General features: G+C 36.4%; 1 protein-coding gene across 1 annotated transcript in view; it reads right to left on the reverse strand.

Annotated features, from left to right (window-relative positions):
• Positions 1-24,583, reverse strand: part of USH2A (Usher syndrome 2A (autosomal recessive, mild)) — a 589,735-nt gene that overhangs the window by 528,805 nt on the left and 36,347 nt on the right. The window contains 2 exon segments of the mRNA XM_004685238.1: positions 1,122-1,185; positions 16,328-16,460. Coding sequence (XP_004685295.1) covers positions 1,122-1,185; positions 16,328-16,460 — 197 coding nt within the window.

Below are 24,583 nucleotides of genomic sequence, written 5' to 3' on the forward strand. Positions count from 1 at the left end.
CCCCCCCCCGCCCAGGGGCGGCAGCTTCCCGCTCACTAAATTAAGAGCGCTCACACCTTCTTTAATCTCATCATCTTTCAGGTGATAGCTGGTTTTGATTAGGATGAGCCAGACTTTGAAGTGACTATCCTGTGAAAATTATTCCCCCCAAATTATGCAATGGTCCCCTTTAGGATTTTAAACAAAGGTGATTTAGAAGATAGAATGGTGGCAAGAATGTGCTTCGTCAAGGTGTTGCAGAGTCACAGCCCCTTTCTTTAGGCCTCGCCTGAGCATGCGGGCAATAAACAGAATGTTGCTATTGTCGATACACACCACTCACCAGGACAGCAGCTCAAGGGCAGTGCTGCTCAAACATATGAGAGTCATTTGCAAATTTACCACTGTCACCTACATCTCCCTTAAATTTCTTTTCCTTCTTTAATAGCAAAAAATAAGATCAACTCATTCATTTGACAGTGCACTGCTCTATCACATCAAAGCTTAGTAAAGCAACATCAGAGAACATCTAAGGAAGAATTTCACTTCAACTTCTCTGAACAGAATGTAAGTCTACATGCCTGAAGTACCCCTGGAAAGGATTCTCCACCTCGTCCTATAATGAGGATACAGTTCCTTAAAGCTAATTCAACATAATTATTTGTTGAACAGAAACACCAAAACACAGGACAATACTTCAAAACACTCATGCCTCTGGTCTTCTACTCCTTCCTGATAGCAAAACAGCTCTCATTTTAACCCCTCTACATTCTCTAGTATGGCCAATTTTGACAAATTCAACAAAGCAATGTTAAAAGGTGGGTACAGCAGTTTCTCAAATACTTCATCCAGAATGTTAACAGATCTACTCCACATTTTAAAATACAGATTTAAAAAATTAACTTTTTAGCAAAAATCCTTTTTTAGGTAACTGGTCAGTTTTATACTATGAGGCATCACCTGGCAGAGTAGCACCAATGAATGCCAAACAGCAAGTAGGCCCAAGCAAACACCGTAAACATTAAGTATGTGACATTGGCCAAATCCTTAAAAAATAGTGCAGTTTTCATGCTACTCTTATTTAAGTGAATCCAGCATTTATGGTTATACTTTGTGAGCTTTACAATGCAATACCTGCTTACCTGTTTGCAAGTGCTACTTGGTATAATTGAAAGTCTTGCCTCCTTCCAACAAACTGCTCTAACCCTGCAAAAAAACATAGATATATACACAATATGAGAAATGTCAGTTTACTAAGTCAGAGCTGAGAAATGGTCAAGTGAAATTCTTTTAACACTACACAAATTTTAATTATGTTTGTATCACACCTTTTCAAATACAGCTCAGTGGCAATATTGATCAGTAATGATCTCAATTGGTGCAATAGAACTTAAAGTGGATACTTTGACTAGTTACTAATCTATGTTTTGATAATTCTACCTGAATAAAAATAATGATGATTATCTCCTTAGACAAAGTAGCAGTTCATGTAAATACTTTGATTTTTGGCTGGCAACTTGTTGGCTGGCACCGGACAGCCCCTCCCCAGTCCAATTTCTCTCCTGTATGAATATGACTTTACCATCTCATCAGCCCTGAATGTGAGGGTCATCTGCAGTTGCGTTTTCTGAGCATTCACCTTGCCAAGAGGAGCATCCCCCCACTCTTGCCTATCCTGTCTCCAGGCTTCTGAGTGTCAGTTTAGGTCCTCTCTAAAGTAAGGTTAACAGTATAGGAAACCTCCAATAAATGAAGACAAACTGAAAACCTCCTGCCTGTGAGTTGTGAGTTAGTCACAGTGTTAATGGCATCCTGGCTCAGTCTCAAACTGCCATCACTTTGTGGGATTCTTCTCAGACAAGCTCGACCCCAAGCTCCACGGAGTGAGGTGACCTTCCAAAGGGTGGTGCATACCAACCATCAACCACACCACACTTTCAGCTAGTACGTTTAGCACATTTTTATCAGAGTTTACTAATGGATAAGCCCAAGAGAGTGGAGACAGGAAAAAAAAGCGAGAAAACTGCCACTTCTCCATTTTTGCTATGTTCCCGATAATGAGAAAAACTTGATAACGTGGCAAAATTCTAGATAAACTTTTTATGGTCAAGACACAAGAGGGAATGTGATATAACATGTATCAGCCCAATAATTAAGTTTTCTTTAAGAAAAAATACACTGCGAGCAATGTCCAACTCACCAAATGACCATTTCCCCAAATGTATTTTTCAACCATTCCATTTTAATTTCATCTTGATAATAGAGTTTTAAAGAATGTTTGATCTATCTTTGCTACCGCTCCTTGGTGGCACCTTGGAGGACATTAGGGCAGAGTGAGGATGTGACTGATGAATAAAAGATGCAGGGTAGAGTGAACACACAAATAGCTTGAGATGTTGATCTCAGAAGTGGAAGCAACCAATGAGCAAAGAAGGGTAAGATTTAAAGGTATAAAAAGAGTACTGGAGGAGCACATATATATTTATATTATCCTTATATAATTTACATTAAATGTTATGTTTAAGCTGGTAATAAAGATACTTTACGTGAGACTTGCTTGCAGATGATATATCTAGGGCACTCCTGCTCTGCACCTTCGTCTCAGCCTCCCAGGTGTTAACACCCCTAGTCCACAGGTGGCAGACTCTGTGTCACCTCCTGTTCTGACATTCCAGGAGAAATGTGGTCCTTTGCACCACACTGTGGAGAACTGTGCTGTGGGGCAAGCACATGCTCATCGATTTCACATGGTGCTACGAAGAAACTCACAGGCTAGAAAGCACCCTCTGAGAATACTGTGGAACACTGTGTTAAAAAAATTCCAACATCTTTTCATTTAAAATTTAGGATTTGAAATTTATTGAAAGATGTAAGAAAATTGCCTTCCTGGTGGCACAAGGAAGCCACCACTGCACTATGAAGCTATCGGTAGCCACTGCAGCATGAGTTTGATCCCCAGCCAGGGAGATGACCCACATGGCACAGCAGGCCTCTCCTGACCCATCTGCTGCTCCCCTGAGCAGTGTACTTCAGTCAGTCTGCCCATTCTGCTCCACACTATGCCTCTAGTGAATAATTTTACTCTCCCCCTGGCACCTCTGGCTGCATCCCCAGGTCTTGTATGCATAAACAAATAAAATAAATCTTAAAAAATCAGAAAATGGGCTGCATTGTTTGATGAGTTGGTCATCAAAGTAAGCTGATAAATCAACTCAGATCCAGGATCTAGAGTTTAGCAAAGTAGAGAAGGGGATAAAGAAGCTCATGCCTTTCTTGGAAGTTAGAGGCAAGATAGGAAGAACAGATGTAAACAGTTAGGTTAGAGTGTGCTGTGTGCTTTTTACTTGAGGAGCAGAGAATGAAGAAAGCTGATCCACTTGCTGTTTACTTCTTCACCTTCATGCAGCCCATCCTCACCTAGCTCTTCTCCCTCACAGCCCTACTCTATAGACTGAATGATCATAGTCCCACAATGCCAAGTTCTCTCAGCCCTGAGACTTTGAATATGATTGGATCTACTTTGAATGCCCCTGTCCTGAGTTCTTTCTGTCTCAGCTTTGAAAGGCTTTTTGTGGGGAACTGTTAGGGTCCAAGAGGAGCCCATAATCTCCAGCTGCACATACACTTCTTATTCTGTACTAAACATGTATTTTTTCCATTTTGCTTATTAAATGTAGGTATATAAAAAATAAGACATCCCTGATAAGAAACAAAGCTAGTATGAATTGGCTTAAGTTATTGTTCAACACTTAACTTGTAGCTGAGTTCCTGAAATATGGTAAATTGCTTGAAAATACTTAGTAATGAAGGGGTGGGAGGAGGGAGCAGGGAGGAGAGAGGTGTTTTATCTTTAGTGAAGAGTTTTGTATATTGATTTTATAGTTTGCCACTTCACTGTACTGATTTATTGTTTCCAGTACATGAAAGATGTTCCCTCTAAGAAATGGAAAACACTATGTGAAGACATATTCACCCAGCACACAGGTCATGTGAGAACTGGCACTGGTAGCAATGATACAGCTACAAACTAGCCACGGGCTGATGACAACCACTGGAATGAGTCAAAGGCAAAGGGGAGGAGGTGCTTTCCACGACAGTTTTCCAAGAGAACATTGCCTTGCTGACACTTTGATTTTGTAACTCTCACCTCCAAAAATGTGAGACATGACATTTCTGTTGTTGTGAGCCACCATTTTTAAAATACTTTTATCATGAAGTTCCAAGAAACAAACATTGTCATCTTGTCATATTTTTATTAAGATGGGATACAAAGAGAAAAAAAATATGATCTGTAATTTGTGCTATTCAATTTGTGGTCTTTAAATAAAAAGCTGTCGGAAATGGCTTAGCTCGAACCTCAAGGGACATGTTTTATCTTAAAGAACCCACAAAATACAGATCAAAACAAACATGGGGAATAAGTTCCCCCATTATCTAAAAGTAAGACAATCCTATTTGATATGATTAGAGAGCTTAGGTTATTTTATTTAGCCTGGAAATTTTATTAGTACTATTAATTAATATGGGAAAATATTTGCTCATTCCTAGTTTCAAAAAATAATCTGCCAAATAATCTAAAGAACAATCTATTTTCAAGTGAGGGAAGCCTGTTATCACTTGTGATTTTGAAAGACTTACCATAACTGAAAGATAGCAAAAAAGATGAATACTGTGGTTTGAATCAAAGAATTAACCATTCTTTGGACTTTCAGGGTAGCTTCATTCTTTTCTGTTTTCACTCATCAAGCAAATATTTATGCGGAGCCTGTTATATGCTAGGTACCTTTATATTTTCAGGGATCTATTAGTTAACAAAAGAGTCACTAAAAAAAAACTTCAACAAACAATAGCCACAGCAAAATTTGCTTCTGTGGAAGTTGCAATTAAGTAGCTAGAGGACCATAATAACTGAGTAGTCTATATACTATATTAGAACATGATGGATGCTGTGAAAAATGGAAAATTATAGCAAGGTGGAGAATGGAACTGGACTTTAATTTGTTGGTATGCTCAAGAGAGGTCTCACTGAAAATGTGGCATTGGCAGAGGAAAGAATGAATCATGCATCTATCTAGGGACAAAATATCCCAGACAGGAGTCAATGAGTGCACAGACCCTGAGAAGCATGCTTGGCATATTAAAGGAGCTGCAAGAAGAGAACATCCAGAAGCATAGTAAAAGGGGGGGGGGTGCTTTGTGAAGATTAGGTCAAATAAGATCACACTGGAGTGGAGGTAAAATATTAAGACATATAGTCTGCTGCAAAGATTTTTGTTTTCATTCTGAGTGAAAGAGGAAGGCACTGGAGGATTCTGTACAGACGAGAGACCAATCTCAGGTTTATTCACAAACACTGAGAATAGGAGACAGGGCAGAAGCAGTGAGGCCAATTAAGAGGCCATTATGGTTATTCAGGTAAAAGGTGATGGTGGTGGTCAGACCAGAGTGAAGATGGAGTGTAGTGTGATTTTCTTTGCTGATAAATTTGAATTCACTTCTTATATTTTAATAATAACGGGAAGTTCTCCTTCAGAGAGATAATGAAATCTGTTTTATCACCTATAAAATAAAGGGGATGGGTTTTATAACCTTTAAAAACCATTTTAGCTTAAAATTGTAGTCTGAACATGAAACAATCAAATCCTCTACTACAGAATTCACACTTGAAAGAATTTTCCTTAAGTTAGCAAAAGTTCTCCAAAGACCTAGAGTTAATGTCCATTCCAAATAAAAGAACTGTAATTTTGATTTGGGGGAAGAATAAAATGCTTAACGGACACAGTCATCAGGATGTATTTTACTTGTGTCTTTGCTAGTTTCCAATTTTTAACAACAGACATTCATTAGAATATCCACTTCATAAAGAGATACTTCTTTGGAAAAATATTCATATGGCAAAGGTAAACCTAAATTATATAGGCTGATCAAGGACATAGACACGACTCATATCTAAAAGACCTCATAGTTGTCTACTCAGAAAACAGGCAATGACTAGAAAGAAGAAATATAGCCACATTCTAACTAGTGGCACATATTTAGTTGAATGAATGAAACTTGAGTAAATAATGGTAAAGCAGATTTGCCCCTATCATGGATTAAAAAGTTTGTCTACTTAGAAAATCTCAATGAGCTATATAAAAACTATTAAAAGTAATAAGTGTATTTATAGCTTTATATGGCATATGTTCAACACATAAAAAAACTTCAATATCCATATACTAGCAATGAAAAACTGGAAATGAACTTTTTTAAAGTACCATTTGATGAAAAACATTAATATGTACATGCAAGATAAACTCCAAAAAAAAAAAAAACCAAACAAACAAACAAAATAATCAATACTAAGACATACTATAATCTAACTATTGAAAAACAAAGAGAAACAGAAACAGAAATGACCATTTCATATATGGAAACTTCAATAAGATTAACAACAGATTTCTCATCGGAAATCATGAAGGGCAAAAGACAGTGGGATGATATATTTTAAGTAAGGAAAGAAAAATAAGACTGTCAACAAAAACTCTCCCCAACAAAATTACCGTTCAAACATAAATGAAGACTGTCAAGATAAACAAAACTAAGCTAATTTATCTAGAAACTCAAAAGTAACAGCGACATCAGTGTACAGATATTGGCCCCTGCACAAACCTCAGCCAAGACAAAGCATGCAAACTGCCTAGACAGAGTACAAGCCAGCAAACACTTCACATCCAGACTCATGGCTGACTTCTCACCAGAGACAATGTAGGCACGTAGATGACAAGACAAAGTCTTTAAAATGCTGGAGGGTGGCTCTATCAATGTAAGTCTACATCCAGTGAAATTATTCCTTCAAACACAAACATGCAGATATTTTACAAATGCTGAGATTTTGATTCTCCCCCAACTGAAACAGAGCAACAAAAAAGGAATTTCTTCAGACTGAGACGCAACATCCCTGGGTAGCATGCACAACTGTGGGGAACAACAAAGAGCTTATCTATAAAGAGAATGAGATATCATTCCCTGCCATGTAACAGCACAAAGTGTGGCATTCTAAAGATTCTAGTACACTAGTATTCTGAAGTGATATTTTTCTCCTTGCCATAGGAAAAGTTTGATTTTCACTCAAAATTTAATAATCCATGACTACTATTTCAAAATATTTAAGTTTCACAAATTCAATAATCTTAAAATCTAAATTAATAAAATAGCGACACTCATGAACATGAATTAAGTATACCTTATATGTAAACTTTACAATTGCCTTGACATCTATTTATTCTAAAACACATTTAAAATGAAGAAACAAACTAGGATATTGGATTGAAAAATGATTAAAAGGAGGTCAAGGATTCAATCCTAATTGCTCTGGTCTGTGCCTTGCTTCTACGTAGGACCTAAAATTGGTATGTATAATAAGCGAAAGATTCAGTGCAAATTTCTAACTTCTCAATATATATTAAATTTATATTGAGTTGTCAGAAAAGGCATAATATATTTTTTCTTTGGACAACACAGATAACATGTGTCATGACTTTTCTAACAACCCAAAAGATTATACTATCTTCTTGCTTCTTTCAGTTAATAACATATTATAAACCTGTTGCATGTCTATACAAATAGACATAATTCATTTCTCTATAAGGCACAACTATTCCATTGTAGGTATGGATTATAATTTACTTAATCAGTTTCCTTTTGAAGTTTTTACTGGTTCTAATTATCTGCTACTTGAAGTAATTCTACAATAAGCAATTCTGAGTACACATTTAAGGTCTTGACTGATTATATTCCTCAGATAATGTCCTATAAATAGAATTCTTAGATTAAATAGTTTTCACATTTTTACTTTCACAGTTTGCCAGGTTATCTCAAACTCCTTCCAAATAATATTATCTCTTTTATAATTCTTGACAAATGACACACAAACTGGTAAGCAGTGCTTGAATTTTAAATTTTCAGTTTATGAGTTAGATGTTTGACTGTTTTCTTTTAGTGTTTCTGGTTGTGATACCATCCTAACAACATTTTTAAGATGCCAGACTGTAGAAACATTTGCCTTCATTTTCTTCTATTACCTCATGATTACATGTTTTACTATTAAATTTGAATTTATCTGATTTTTTTTTTAGTAAGCTTGTAAGTTATACATTTATCTTGTATTTTTTTATGATTTAGTTGGGCAGTTGTGCTGGTAGCATTGGATAGATACCCCTTATGCAATAGTCTGAAATACCAATTTTATCTTTAATTAATCCTCTATCTATCTTAGTCCTAGACTCTTCCATTCTACTCACCGGTCTTAATTCATTTCTCTTTTCAATTCTATCTGTATGCTTTTGATTTTCAAACTTACATTTCCAGCCCAGATCAACTGCAGACAGATTTGCAACTGCCTAATTAACACCTTCTTGCAATTACAATAGATAGTTCAAAATTAACATGCCCTAACCAAATGGGATTCCCGGACATTTCTTGCTTTATCAGAGTCATTGGCAATTCTGGGCTTCATAAATCAATTCCCAAAATCTTTGACTTTTCTCACTCACTTTTGGGCCACATCTAGTCAGGAAATTCCATGGACTTCACCTTTCTGACAGCTTTGAGTCAGACTTTTTTCATTGCTCCTAACTTGGTGCATACTATTACCAAATCTCATCTGGATTATTGCAAAAGTATGACCTCTTCATTACCATTTCAACTGAAAAACTCTGAAAATGGGTTTTTGGAGGAGGTGTACATTGACTACATTGAGAAACTATGCCCAGGAATGATCTGGGAAAACAGGAGACATGGATATTATTTTGTTTTTTTCCTGTAATCCTTTGTACTTCTTTGATCCTTTCTCCCTCACTTTTTCCCTTCCTCTCTTCTTAACTTCAGAAACCTTACTTTGTTTCTCAGTACACTAGAGGTTTTTTTGTTTTGTTTTGTTTTGTTTTGTTGTTGTTGTTTTATGCCTATAGAACTGGGGTACAGGCCAAAGGTGCAGGGGCGGTGAGAGCATTCACCAGAGAGAGAATGAGAGGAGAACAGGCAGCCGGATGAAGTGAACTATTGAGGGAAGCAGCAGGTGAGTTAGGAGAGGTCCGCTGCACCATGTGGATCACCTCCACAGCTGGGGATCAAACCTGTACAGAGGCAGCTGCAGCTAGCTCAGTATACTTAAATTTTCTAAGTATTTTGCTTTGTCAAATCCTCCATTATATGTCCAGTATTTGTCTTTGTTATTATGACCTGATTTATTATATGTAATTCCCTTGAGCATCGTCCATTTTGCTATAAATGACATCATTTTGTCCTTCTTTAGGGGTAGGTAATATTACATTGTAGGTATAGAAAACAGTCAGCTGATTCAGTCCTTCATCATTGGACACTTAGGTCATCTCTATGCCCTAAGCATTGCAACTAATTACAATGAACACTGCAGGGCAGTTTTTGAGTTGATGGTTTCATATTCTTTGGGCCTAAGAATAGGCTTGCCGAAACAATAACTATTTTGTAGTTTTTTTAAGGTAAATTCACATTGTTTTCCAAGATGTTTGCACCAGTATTACTCCCACCAACAACGTAATAGGATTCCTTTAATTCTGCATCCTCTCCAGCACTTGTGAGCATCTTTCAATCCCTGCCATTTTCATGGGTGTGAGGTAATACCTCATTGTGGTTTTAACCTCCATCTCTATTAAAAGTAATGAGATTTTTTTCCATGGGTCTACTGACCTTCTGTATATCCTCTTTGGTGAATTGTCTGGGTCTACTGACCCACCATTAATTCAGTTGTTTATATTTTTAATTAATAAATTGTATAAGTCTTTTTAATGTGTCTTGTATATTAATCCCTTATCAGTTGTTATGTGTAAATATTGTCTCCCATTCAGTGGGATGTCTTTTAATGTTTTATTATTTATGTAGTCATTAAATTTGTTTTGTACACTGATTAACACATTTTGAATCTGAAATAATTCCAAATGTCAATTCAATTTCTAGACTTTTCTATTTTCTATTAGGTACTTTGCACCTAACTGCCCAAAAAACAAAAATTATCTCAGAAAAATGTTGATAATCCCATTTGAACTAAAAGGAAAATGGACATTTTGTATTTGAGCAGAAATGTTAGCCCATAAAAATTAAGTGTAGCATTTCACCTCCAGAATCCTGAATAAGCATCTGAATTAAAAGAAGAGGAACTGAATATTTAGATAATTATTACTTTCTCCCATGTATTCACTTTTATGGACTCACAACAAAAGTTTATTGATCCTTAATGACAATGCATAAAAGAGAAATTCCCACCTTTAAAGGGCAAGTAGAACCCTGATGGTAAAAGAATTGAGAAGCAGCTGTGGAAAATTTGATTCATATGATTCTGGTTTTGCAATTGTAGATGACAGATTTGGAGGATTGTCATTTTTATTACCCCATGACATGAGATTCTCTTCTATCTACCTAACTCTACCCCAGCCCCTCTACATTTTATGCTAGCTGGAAGCATTAAACAAACCAACACCTGGGAGAAGATGCTCTAGAAATTGCTGGTACAGATTGGATGGTCTAGCTGTTTCTATTGTACATTTCAAAATCTATTTAACCAAGTCAGATCACCCAGTACTTTGTATAATTTACATGCATATATGTTCCCTTAATGTGTAGGCAGGTCTAAGTGAAAGGCATTCATTTGGCCCATTGATTAATTTCCTAGGGAAAGCGACAACAGGGTCTGCACAAAACAAAGTGCCAGGGGTGACACATTTTTTCTAACTTCTGCCAGTTAGAGGTGAAGACTCAGAGAAAACAACTCTGTAGCAGCCAATGCTTTTGTGAAAAGTTGTTGCTTCCTAGCAGAGAAACAAGGCGGCAACTCAAGTCTAGCCAATAAAAAAGAAGACATCCCAGTCTCCTGTAGACCTTTCTCTGGTCATTCATGTTTGAGGCAGTGAATGCTTCAAGGCAGAGACAGCCGGCAGGGCACTGCATGAGAGCGTCTTTAATTCTCCCAAGGTAATCTCTGTACAATTACCTCTCCTGAATGAAACCATCTTGGATATGGACAAAAGTATGGAGGACAGTGACTTAATTTTTTGATTAAAAAAGGAGCGAGAGAAAGAAAATGATTTATAATAAGTCAATGGGAACATTCTGTACCTATCTCTTTTCTGATTAGAGAGGTGGCATGGATCCTGGCTCATTAGGCAAAAGTAATGAGCCAGTCTATATGCCATCTCTAATTAGAGAAAAGATACAGTAGGTACAACTGTACCTATAAATTGATAATATAAAGATAAAAATTACTTAAAAATATGCTTTTACTTCTGAGCTCAATGTCCAGACTATAAGAAAATTTTATTAATGACATTTGAAATAAACTACTTTTCAATATGTTTTTAATCAGTACTTATTTTTCTTTTTTTCAGTTTTAAAATGAGTATCTTCTTCAGTCCACACTGTCTTTTGGAAGCATTAATTCAACACTGAGGGTACTGAAGTAGAGTAGCAGCAACTCATTCAATCCCACAGTGCATTGTGGACAAATTTATGGCATTATTGAATACTTTGAGCAACATTTGGGGTAATAAAACACTTTTAGAAATACTAATGGGTATTAAATATTGAACTAAGTCTTGAAAGATTTAATGTGTTATTAAAAAATTCTGCATGCAGAGTGCTTTATAAAATTCTTCAATATACTAATTACTTAAACCAAGTTTCTAAGTATATAAGGTCCTTAAAAATATTACTTCTTCACAAAAGCTAGTTTGAACTAAGAGCATTTAAAATTTAAAGCAATAGTCTTTATAGACATTTTATCTTTTGATCTTTGAACAATTTCATTGAAAGATAGTTATCCCTGCTTCTCAAAAAAAATATATATATATAATACTCAGATTAATAGCTGTCACTTATTAAGAAATTAGGATAGGGCAAGGAATATATTTTATCACATATTATCTCAATAATTTTTATACTATTCCTGTGAATTATTTACTAATACACCATTTGATGGAATAGAAACTTGAAACATCTGAAGGATATTTATTTTGAGCAGAGATGAATAACTGGATTATAATCAGTCTTATATTTGTTTGACACCAGAATTTGAAAATTCAACAATTTCAGTTTAGTTGTAGAATTTTTTTAATTGAGGTAATGTTGGTTTACAACCTGCATGTTGTAGAAGTGCAGATTCATACTTTTTCAAATCTATGTTACCATAACACATCCACCACCCAACTACCAATAAGCCCCCCCCCCCATAGTACATGGTGCCTCCTCCCTCACGGCTGCCACACCTGATGATAATGCCACTTATACAATCAGAATCTGAATTTTTTAAATTTGTTTTCAAATGTTCTTCATTTGTTTCTTTACAAGCCACATGAGTGGCATGCAGTATCTGTCTTTCTTCTTCTGACTTATTTTGATCAGCATAATCCCCTCCAGTTCTATCCATGTTATCTCAACTGGCAAGATTGTGTATTTTCTATGACTGACTGGTATTCCACATACATCTGCCACATCTCATTTGCCCATTCATGTTTCCCTGGGCGCTCAGATAGTTTCCAAATTTTGGCTATTATAAAGAGTGAAGGATTGAGCATAGAAGTGCATGTTACCTTTACAAATTAGTATTTTTATTTTCTATCTGGGGAAGAATTCCTGAATTATATTGTAGATCTATTTTTAATTTGTTGAGGAACATCCATATTGTTTTTTCCATAGAGGCAGCATCAGTTTATTTCCACCAACAGTGTATGAGGGTGCCCTTTTCTCTACATCCTCACCAACACTTGTTTCTGGTCTTCTTGATAAAGGTCATTTTTAAGGTGAGAGGTGATATATCCTTTTGATTTTGATTTGTGTTTTCTTAATAAGTCAAGATGAACTTTTTATCATGGTCCTGTTGGTCATTGTATGTCTTTTTTTATTTTTTTGGAGAAGTGTCTAATTGGATCCCCTGTCCATTTTTGATGAGTTATCAGTTGTGCTGTTGTTGAACTATATGAGCTCTTTAGAAATTTTGGATATTAACTCGTCAGATGCATGATGTGTCAGTTGTTTTCTCCCATCCAAAAGGATGTGTTTCAATTTAACAAAGGCTTCTTCTGCTATTCAAATGCATCTTAGTTTGATATAGTCCCATTTGTTTACTTGCATTTTGCCTTTTTCTTTTTTCCTTTTGTTGTCATTAGAGTTGAGTGTCCAAAGGCACCATTGAGGTCAATGCCATGGAGTATGTTGTTTATGTTTTTGTCTATGTAATTTATGGTTTCATGTCTTACATCCAAGTGTATAATCCACTTTGAATTAATTTTTGTTTATGGTCTGAGACTGTGATCTAAATTTATTATTCTGAAAGTTTTCCCGACACCATTTGGTGAAGCAACATCCTTTTCTTTATTGTATGTTCTGGGTCTTTACTTTAATAACCATTCTATATATGGGGTTTTTATTTCTGGGGTCTCAGTTCTCTTGCACTGGTCTGTGTGTCTATTTTAATTTTTTATATCATAATTTTTGGTCAAGGTTTATGATAATATCTTCATGATATCAGGGTTGGTAGGTAGGTATCCTTAAAAGGACACAAACATTATTAAAGTACAAAGAAAGCTAGTTAAGTTTGACTTCATTAAAATTAAGAAAATCTTTGATCAAAACATACCATTAAGAGAATAAAAATGTAAATCACAGACTAGAAGATGATATATTAAATCTGTCAAAAAATAGTATTTAAAATATTGGAGAGTTCCCATAAATAACAAAAAGACAAACTATTCCATTTATAAATGGCAAAAAATTCTAATTAGGCACTTCACAAAGGCACATATCCACATAACCAATAAGTACATGAAAAAGGTTCTCAGTATAATCAATCACCAGGAAATGCAATACATATTCACCAAAATGACAAAGATAACATATGACAACACTACATGCTAGTGTTTCGCAAATATCACTAGTTGAAAGACCCACTTTGAAAAAACATTGGAAAGTATTTTCTAAATTGAAGAAACAGAAATACAGCTCTAAATCTCACAGGCACAGAGCTTAGCAAAAGAAATTAGACCCAAGAACACCTATTGTGTGTTATAATTTTCAGGTGAAAGTTCAAAAGCAACACTAATCTACAGTTGTAGAGGTCCGTATTGACATCCTTCTGAGTTTACCGAGCTGGCATCCACTAGGAACATTCAAGATGGAAATTTTCTATAGCTTTTTCTATGACAGTTACATAGGTGTATACACAGATTAAAACCTTATCAATTGTACTCAATACTTATGTATGACATTTCTTGCATGTTTTACCTTCATTAAACATTTTAAACAAATGTTTAAATTTGTAGAGCATAAAGTCATCAACTATGTTCAATCTAAACAATGTAATAGTAACAATAGTAACAGTAATAATCATCTGCAAATAAATAAGATTCTAGAGCATAACTATGGATGCAGCATGAGCAAGGCATTCAAAAATGAAATGCAAGAGATGGAGACATAGAAATGCTACTCCAACTCACTAAGAGCCAAGTAATTCCAAGGCAGCAGTCAACCATGTGTTTAAATAAGAGGAATGGAAAATGAAAATAATTAGATAATTTGTAAGGTCAGTATTTAAGGAAGAAGCACTTGCCTATGTTTTTAAATAAGGTAGTAAATTTTCAGAACCTTTCTGCAGGTAATCTGTTATTATACATTTGGATAATCTAGTATGTATTAATATATAAAATGATCATATTCTTCAACCTAGCTATTCAACTTCCATGATTTATGTTATGGAAATTATTATAACAATGTATATGATTGCATATCATTATGGTTTAGTACTATAAGACATAATTATTCATTCTTTCAACAAATATTGAGCAACTACTATGGGCCAGATGCTAGAACAGCAGTAATGTTTTCATAACATTACTTCATTTGATCATTGCTAGAGAACATTAATATAATTGTCATCTTAAATTTAGGCTAACTACAGTGAAAAACGTTGTTGTAGGTTGCATAGCAATTGAGGAAAAAGGATTTGAACCCAGGCAGATTGACACCAAGTATAAATTCTTGAGGAACTGTGCAATCTGTTGCTCAAATGTGTGTGTGTGTGTGTGTGTGTGTGTGTGTGTGTGTGTGTGTACACTAAGTAGGGAAACAGGTAATAAATACTGGAATATAGACATTTTCTAATAAATAATTGCTAATAACATTGAAACATTTCTAATGTTTCAACCCATTACAAAGACCTTGGTTAAAATAAAAGTTGATTTTACAACTACACAATTGCTCACAAGGCAGCTATTTTAAATAAGAAAGTATATTAACATGAAATGCTGCCTGTAACATTTGGAGGAGAAGTATCCATTTTTAGAGGACTCAAAGGAAGGATCAGTATTACTTCACATTTTGAGTATAACTATATAGCCATCTCTTTAGCTATATTCTAAAATTCTAGAGTGGTATAAAAATATTAAATGTGTCTATGAAGGTAAAAATGGCAAACACTTTCTATTCAGAATTTTGTACTGTTTAGATCTTTTGATGAACATTCATTGATATGAAAAAATAAACATCTATATTTTAAAATGTAGTACATTGTGGTAGTTACTTCAGGATGAATTTGTATTATCTTCTTTAACTATATGGTTCATTTTCATTGTTAAAGTTACAACACAGGACCACCATAAAACCAATACATCCCAAGTTCAATATTATTTCGCAGCTTCTTCCTAATACTTTTGTCTTGCTTTAACAATAGCCTTACCATTAACCTCCAAACCAAAAAACGAGAAAGAAAACATAGCTTGTCACATATTGTTCTTACTTGACAGATCAACCATAACACAGACATCCTGGTTTTCAAGTTTCCTCACTATAGTGAGCTGAGTAGTAGCTAACAAAGTCTTACTTCTAATTGGAATCTGTGAGCTCTTATCTTATTTGAAAAAAAAAAAAAAGGACTTTGCTGATGTCAGAATCTCAACAGGACATTTTACTGGATTAGTGTGGTCCTCTCACCTAACCACAAGTATTCTATAAGCAAACAGGGGACAAGACACAAAGGAGAACGCAATGTGGCAAGGAAGGCAAAATGCAGAGTTCGAGCAGTTAGAAGCCACTTGAGAGGAATGGGGGCAATTCTCTTAGAGCCTCCAGCAGGAAGCAAAAATGAAAGTCTCTGAAGTAGACTTCTGGCACCAGAACCACTGGAAGGTAAATTTCCATAGTACCAAACTACCATCCCTGTTCATGCAAATTTGTTTCAGCAATACAATACTAGTAAACAAATACCCTTAGATGTTTTAATGTGGTATTTTCTGTGCATGTCTAAGAATGAAATTGAACAATAAACAGTGTGAATTCAAAATCTTACCATAAAAGCTTTGTCCTATTTGCAGAGGGCCAGAGGCCAAATGTGTAAGTAGACCACTTAGAGCTCTGGTATCAAATTCTGTGTTTTCGTCCTCCAGCTCATTGATGAAGAAACTGATTTTTGTCTGATGCACCTGTAAGCAATTAGTACCATTATTATTTTAACTGAATAACTTTTAATTTATAGTAACTACATGACAGCAGTCTCTCTCTGAGTCTCCTCTTTCTCCAGTTGGCAAGGCAGAGCTCAGTTTATAATGCATGCTGTATCTATGTGTTTATACAGCTAGATATAAAACTAAGCACTGCCGTTTTATGCTGTGATCACATGTACCAGGGTCTTCACAGGTTTCCAGAACTCTGTGCCATACATTTATCATCTCGAACTGCCATGTCCTCAAAAAAAAAAATTAAGGATAGTTTGTTTCTTTAAATACTAGTTAAATGGGTTTAACCATATATGTAAGTAGACATAAATTCATACAAAGGTGAGAAATACAAGTTATGAAATTGGTCTCACAAACTTTCAATTTCTTAGGGGTTAGTATTCAGTTGGCAATTTTCATCTCTACCGCCGCCAAATAGAATTAGATAAAAATTTTCCAATCACATTCCAGATACATTAAATAGGCCACCTAGCAACTCTCTGCCAGGGATTAGTAATTTTCTGTAAAGAGCCAGAGAATTTTGAGGTTTAATTTACAAGCCAAGTGATTTGATTTTGTAGTCCAAAGAGGACAGGTCACAGCTACTCAGTAGCTGCTGTTACCAGAACAAAACAGCGAACAGAGCATTCACACAAGATACAGAGGTGAAGGCGAACACAGGTGTCCCCATTGAACTATTTAGCAGCTGGCTAGTTTATTCCCAGGCTTGTAGTCCAATCTCTGGGTTACACCCTAGAAAATCACAGTGTTTTTGTTTGTATGATGTCACCTCTGAAGAAATAATTCAATCAAACTTTTCTGAGACTATTTTGTAGGTGGTTTTAAACAATTGCCACTGATTTTATTTCTGAATAAATTTATCAGTTGTTTTGATACCAACTTTGGTCTACAAATATTTTTATTCAAGTGTTATTAACTTAAATGTAAAAAGAATCACTTGCACCCTAATTAGGAAAGTGTCTAAAATAGTCAAAAAAGGTTCAGGTGAGGATCACAGAACAAAAATGGGAGAGAAAGTATCTTGCAGCTGAACAGATAGAGGTTAACATTTTAAGTGTAATTATACATCAAACTGTGGCACTCAACAAGCTCTTCTAGCAAAAGGCCTCCTAACAAATGATGAAAGTGTCTGTGAGTAACCTTAAAAATTCCTTGCAGAAATCCCCTACTCTCAAAATAGAAATTAAATTAAATCTGAGATTTTTACATAAAGACTAAGGAATATCAATTCTCCAAAAAGTTACACACACATATGGCTTTTCTTCCTTCTAAACAAACTGCTTTCATTTAAACCTTTTTCTTTCTTGAATTCACTGACCTGGTATTATATTTATTTATAAGACAAAGCTTTGACATTAAGACCTAAAATCACACCCCAACTCCTTAAGGGTCAGGGTAGATACCTCTCTGTTGGATAGTGGGGCTACATGGTTGGTGTTTAGTTTTTTATTTATTTATTTTTTTGCATTCCATTTTTTACAGCCTGTTACTGTCATTTGGTGTTTGACTGTTATCATTATAAAAGATACAGGCTTTTCTACTTTGTTATTTGTAGCATTATCTCATGTTTTACAACATCTTTGCGCAACATGCAGGCACATGAAATATAACTCGTGAAAAGTTCTCGATGGTATTAATGCATAAAAAAGAATGTGGTTCCATCTCTACTGTCTTTACCCAGCCAAAAGCTGATGAACAGCCAATTTTCCTTTATCACATTAGCACAGCCATGAGGGAAACACATTTGTTCTAGTCAGCTACACTAAAGATACTATTACCAATCTAACATATACATGTTTTATATCAGCAGTATTCTCAGAGCATGAGAGAGCCAACAATATATTAACACTAGCATGACAGTTTATTTAAGAAAAGAAAATTGTCTCTGTAGAGGGACAGAAGTTAGAAATGTATGGCGAAAGCTCAGTGTCACTGTTCTAATAAAGGTAATAATTCTTAGGCTTTCTTTATAGCAGGTAACACTCCTGTGACAGTTCTGTCATATCATTCAAATAAAAATGTTGTCTTTTACAAGTTTAAGTGCACCTTTATTTTGAGTCAGATAGAAAGCATGCTTTTGATTTTCTGTGTTCACTGTATTATATCTATAGTCAAGAGTTCAGGACCTTTTTTCTTTTTTTATCAACTCATCATACATTTGCTTAGTAGGAGGATTCAGTGTCCCTGCAGTGAATTCCAGAAGGATGGTCTCACTTTGGTGGTACTTACGAAATGAATAATGATGACCCCCAGCCACTCTTTCCCTTGTCCCCTCCCCTATCAACCACCTTTCTATAAATAAGATGAAATCTCCTTTCGTGTTCTGTGCCGTGTTTTATATTCCAAGATTCTCTAAAACTACTTTGCAATTCTGGTCTGGGGCTCTATCACAATGAAATTGTGAAGACGAAGGGGGCTTTCTGCAATAGCTCATTCTGACGATCCCCTTGCCAGTTGTTTGGGGGAATAGGAATATATAGGATGGAATTTCTGATTTGTGAAAGAAAGCCTTCTGCTAAAGTCAACTGCCCACCTGGCTCATTCTGCATCCCTATGAGATTAGAAGCATTTGTACATGTTTATTGGTGTATCTTGAAGGAATTGACAGACCAGAAGTTATAGAAAAATTTAAATCCCCTCATTAGAGGTCCAAAAATACTCAGCAAGGGCAAAAAGTGAGGTCACTTTCAAGCCTTCATTCTCTTGGGGTTTCACATTTTATTGTCAACATTTTTCAGATTAAAATTTGTGTCCCCATGAGTCCAAGAGCAGAATGGATTTAAGGTGAGTGTGGTCACATATCTGAAGAGGTGTGAATCTATGCAACAGTAGCACCTTCTTAGAGGGGGATACAATTCAAAATTCCACAATAATTTAGAAGTGTGCAAATGAAAACATAATCAAATCCGCTACATTATACTATATGGCCACAACCAACCTGTCCCAACATTTCCTGACATCCCAACCCTATTTTCTACCAACAATGAAGAGAAACTTCTGACCCAGGCTGGAAAATAAAGACTAGCATGCTGCCCTTCTCAAAGGAAAAATAGTTTGCTATTACCTACAGTCTTCTAATCTAAATATAATTCAATACAGCATTAACCCAGTACCCACCATGGTACATGTGAATAATGGCACAAAAAAACACAGCCAAGGTCCTTTGTCTCAAGGAAGCTGTAAGTATTAAGCAACAGAATAACTGCAATATAGTTTGTAGTATTTGAATCACTGTAAATGATGCTAGTGGTTTCTGACTGCAGTTCTTACTTTGTATGCCTTTAGGAAAGGGCACTCTCTCTCAATGAATGTCCTCAGAGGATATGTCTTGGTTCCTTCATAGGCCTGGGACATGCTTTTATAGATTTATTTTTATTGTGTTATGCACAGAAAAGCTGGGGTGCAGGCCAGATGTGTGTAGGGTGAGAGGATTCACCAGAGACAGGAGAGCAGAACAGGTGGAACTGCGCTGCCGAGGGAAACAGAGCGCCAGACAGGGGAGGTCCTCTGTACCATGTGTGTAGCTTCCTGGCTGGGGATTGAACTCATGCTGTAGTGGCTGCTGATAGCATGATAGCACTGTGACTCTAACCCCCGCACTACCAGAGAGGCCCTGAACATGTTTTTAGATCTGTTCTGTAGCACTTGCCTTTTCAGAACCAATCTACAGGCCTCCCAAGAATATAAGTTTCATTAAATTGATGGGTCTCTTCTTAAAGCAAAACCTTTTACACATTTTGAATACCACCTTCTTCATAGATTTAATATAAAGTGATGTGGCAACTATCGTGATTCAGAGTCACTCTCCAAAGATGATGATAAGGGATACAAGTATAAAGGAGAGCATTCCAAAAGCCAAGAAAAACCTCTTCACTATGAATCCAAAGGGAAAATTTTATGGAGAGGAAAAGCAAGTTTTGGACTTTGTGAAATATATTGTCCTGCAATACAATTTTTATTTCTAGGTTATAGAAGGATTTGCATAAAAGATTCCACTATTACAATGTGAGTTTTAAGTATAAGTTAGGAAATATTTTTGAAAAATTCTGTAAAAGATTATTTAAAATATCATGTGTATTTACAGACACCCACCTGAGGGCAAGGTGTGTGCCCTCCTCCTCATGCTTACTCTACTAAACCTATGGTCTTCTGAGGACTTTTCTCACTCATTCTATGCAACCTAATTTCTAACCAATCACTAACAGCCACCTGGGGTCAATGAGTGGGGTCTTCTCACCATCTGATGATCACACCATGCTGACTTTCATCCCCATATTTCATTCAAGCTGTTTCACTGCTTTCAGTTTGTCTAAATTTGGGGGGGGTATTATTCAAACTCCACAGCCAATTTGTTATTATTGTCTTTTAAAGAGAATGAGATTGAATCAAGAAGAATCAAAAATGAAACATCACCATGGCTGGTCCCAGAGCCTGTGTTAAGCAATTTTCCTTGGCCAATGACATACAGTTTGCATTGTGAAGTGACAACCATCTAGTTTATCAAACCCACTGAGTGTCTCGCTCTGACTCTGCCCAGGGATGGTGAGTCAAATTCTGTGTGAATATCTCCCAGGGTAAGAAGGGTATGAATTTGCCAGCTGCCTGGCACTGAGCCGCAGACTTCTCAGGCTAACCCTTTGTAGTAGTTTTATCCCTAAGTGAGGGCCTACTCCCTTATTCTGTTTCTGGGAATGCTTTCTTCAGACAGCTTTTACTATGATAAAGGATTGAACTGAGAAGGTCTCCTTCTACCTTCAATCCTAAAATTCCTGCTCTAACTGCTGAGGCCACATCGCACAAGTATAATCCCCCTGCCATGAGAGAGCTCACACATAGTACAGAGGTGGCATTCTTCTCCCGATCTTCTTCAACTCAACGGCATCTCATTTCTGCAGCGTTCTGAAGAGGACATGGTTCAGGAGCCCTGTTCTTAAAATCTGACTATGGACATTGTAAAAAAGAATGAGCAATAATGTAAAATATATATAAATAAATTATTAAAAACACATGAGTCTGACAATACTACAATCTCTACTTGTGGGCTGAGTTACCTAACTAAAAGAAAAAAGATTATCATTTTAAATATATAATCCACAAGTCCACGCTTGATATCTGTCAGTGACGCCATGAGAGGTAATACTGATCTACTGAGTGGAGCAGAGTAGTCACTACAACACTAAGTTTTCTGATATCACAGTGGAAACACATCCCCCATCGTTGACTTTGGCAGTTTGTGGGCTCAGGGACAGAGATTTATATTTATCCACGTTATATTTCATCTTGTTAGATTCAGTCCATTGCTCCAGGCTGTCAAAATCTTTTTGGACGCTGTGTCTGTCACCCAATGTATTTACCATCCTCCAAGATTTGTGTCATTTGCAAATTGGATGAGCATGCCCTACATGCTGGGCAGAAGCTCAATAAATACTAACTGATTGATTGACTAATTGATACTCCAAAAATAAAACCACCAGCAGCATCTACACTGTGTTAAATTCTAATCAAGAAAGAAAAGGCACCATTTCATAACAGACAAAATGTGTCATGCAGGGAGTCTTCACTTTTGCAGAGTGACCTTGTCTACAAAGATGACTTTTTGTAGTGTTATATAATTATAGGTACTCTGGCCTATTAAATTAAGCTATATTGATATAAACAATGTGGGAAAGAAAAAAAAAAAGAGTGGGGGCAATTACTCACAAAAAGTGACTTCAGCAGAAAGTCACATGGTTGCCACAGATACCAGAATGAACCTGCATTCTCATGACCAGCTGGGCTTAGTCCCTGTGACTCAGTCTTGTGGCCACATGGAAGGTGCTCTGGGTAAATGAATTCATACACAGTAGTCCCTCCAACATTTTCTTTTTTTCTATTTTTCACTTCCAACGAGCTCAGATGTAGTATTTCAACCCTCTTTCTCTAGCCCCTGCTCCCACCCTCTGCCCTCTACCACACACACCTGCACTTTTGTTTTGTCCGAATGACTCAGGCAAGCCTGGCCCTTTAGCAATGTGTGCCCACATGCATGACATTTCCCCCTGGGCAAGAAGCTCTGGATTCACTTAGGTCCCCTTGGTGTCTATTAAAAGCTCTCCCTATCAGGCCACCTACAAACAAGCCAATTTAATCAGTCTGTACAAACTTAACATAGGAATGTAAACTGGTCCTCTCTTGATTGTTTATTGGAATGAAACTCTCATGGCCACCTCTTCCCAAGCAATGAACTTGCTCTCTGCTTTAAAAAGCTATTAACTCACACATTTATAAGATGGAAAATCTGCCAGATTTCTGATTTCCTCAAGAATGGGCACAGAATCAGCCTAGTTTCTAAAGATACTGTCCACAAACATTCCAGGTGCAATTCCAGATTTAAGAACATTTTTCAGTGCACAGGCCATAATATTCTACACTCTTGATTATGTCACATATTGTTGGTTTATTTTTTCATGTTATCCATATGGAGCACATGGTTTCCAATCAATTATTAGTAACTGCAATAAAACTCCTTAGTAACCATTTCAATACTCTATGCTGAAGTTGTCTCAACTACAATTGCTTCTCCTTAAAAACCAACTTCTTACTTTGTCTTTTACGTATGGAGAAAGTCATCCATCATACCCTTCAGTAAAAACCATAGCCTTTTTGAACAGTTCTGTTGCCTGAATATTTAGTGTGCACAGTAGCAGTAGCTAAGTACCATGCTACACATTAGAGATAGATAAACACAGCCTTTTCTCAAGACAGCAGCCCCAAGATTTGTGCTGAATCAAAAGCAGTTCACATCCCTCCTCTGCAAAGAGACCTCCAATGAGTCTTCCCTGAGTCTAAGTTAAATTCCACAAAGCTTTCCCCTACCACATCTGTCCCTTGTCATTTGGCTCAGTCACTACCACAAGCCTCCCTGCTCTCTGGAGCACCGCATTCTCAAACACTATGCACTAATTTTCCTCAGGACTTGGTATTTTCTATTCCTGCTCCTTGACATTCTTTCTCCAGACACCTGCTGATCTCATCCCCAGTAGATATTTCCTTACATGTCCAACTACCTACCTATCTAAAAGGGTCACACAAGGTTAGCAAGCACTAACCTTCCTACTTGATTCTTCTTTTTATTCACACTTCTCTTTATTCACATACACTTTATTAACATATTGCATATTTTATTGATTTGGCAGTACCAGGCATCCACTTTACTTGAGATCTCTCATGATTTTATTTTAACTTTACAGATATCTCTGTGGAGGAACCATTGGTTCATGATAAACAAAAACCTGGTGAGACAGGTTTCCCTTTGCTTCTTATTGCTATTATTTTCACTGCTGGCCTCAGAATAGGAACTCACAACTATATGGAACTTTCTAGATTATTGCTGTAGAAGTAAAGACTAACTCTTGGAGGATTAGTAGGCATTGGCCAAGTGCAGAAGTGACAGGTGACAGGGAATAAGGGAAGGTTGCAGGAAAAGAGAAAAATACACACGAAATTGAGGAAAGGCTTGAAAGATACCCCAAATCCCCTTAATGTTGCTCTATCCCCATTTTTTTTTATTTTTTTATGTGCTGACTTAAATTTACCTTTCTCACTTTCCACCAAATCAGTGAGTGTTGTCATCACTTTAAATTGTATATCACAAGTCAAATTATGTCTGAAGCAAGATCCTAAAAATGTGACCACTGGATTTCTGTTTCTACTCAAGGGAGTGGCCCACAGCCCTGTGAGGAGCGATGTGAACTCACTCCTGACCCAGAGTGAGAAGAGCCATCAATCAAGCCTGCCTGTGTAGACAAATATACAGAAAATCATTTCTGTGTGCCTCCAAAAACCAAACCCAGTGCCAGTACTCAATTGACATCTTAAAGATCCAGAGCAGAAATTTCTAAGTTAAAAGGGAGCCCTGCCATGTAAACAGAACAGAGGCAAAAATGCCCACCTGCACTCTGCTGGACTTGCTCCTACTAGCGTTTTCAACCAGGATGAAATATTTCATTACATGATTGATGAACTACCTAACTCACTTTACAGTCTTAAAAGAAATACCTGCTTTTCCAGAACCGCCTGTCTTCTAGTCACTCTGCATCCTCTTAGCTCTT

Source organism: Condylura cristata, unplaced genomic scaffold (assembly GCF_000260355.1).
Source record: "Condylura cristata isolate star-nosed mole 26May11 unplaced genomic scaffold, ConCri1.0 scaffold00018, whole genome shotgun sequence".
NCBI classification, from domain to species: Eukaryota; Metazoa; Chordata; class Mammalia; order Eulipotyphla; family Talpidae; genus Condylura; species Condylura cristata.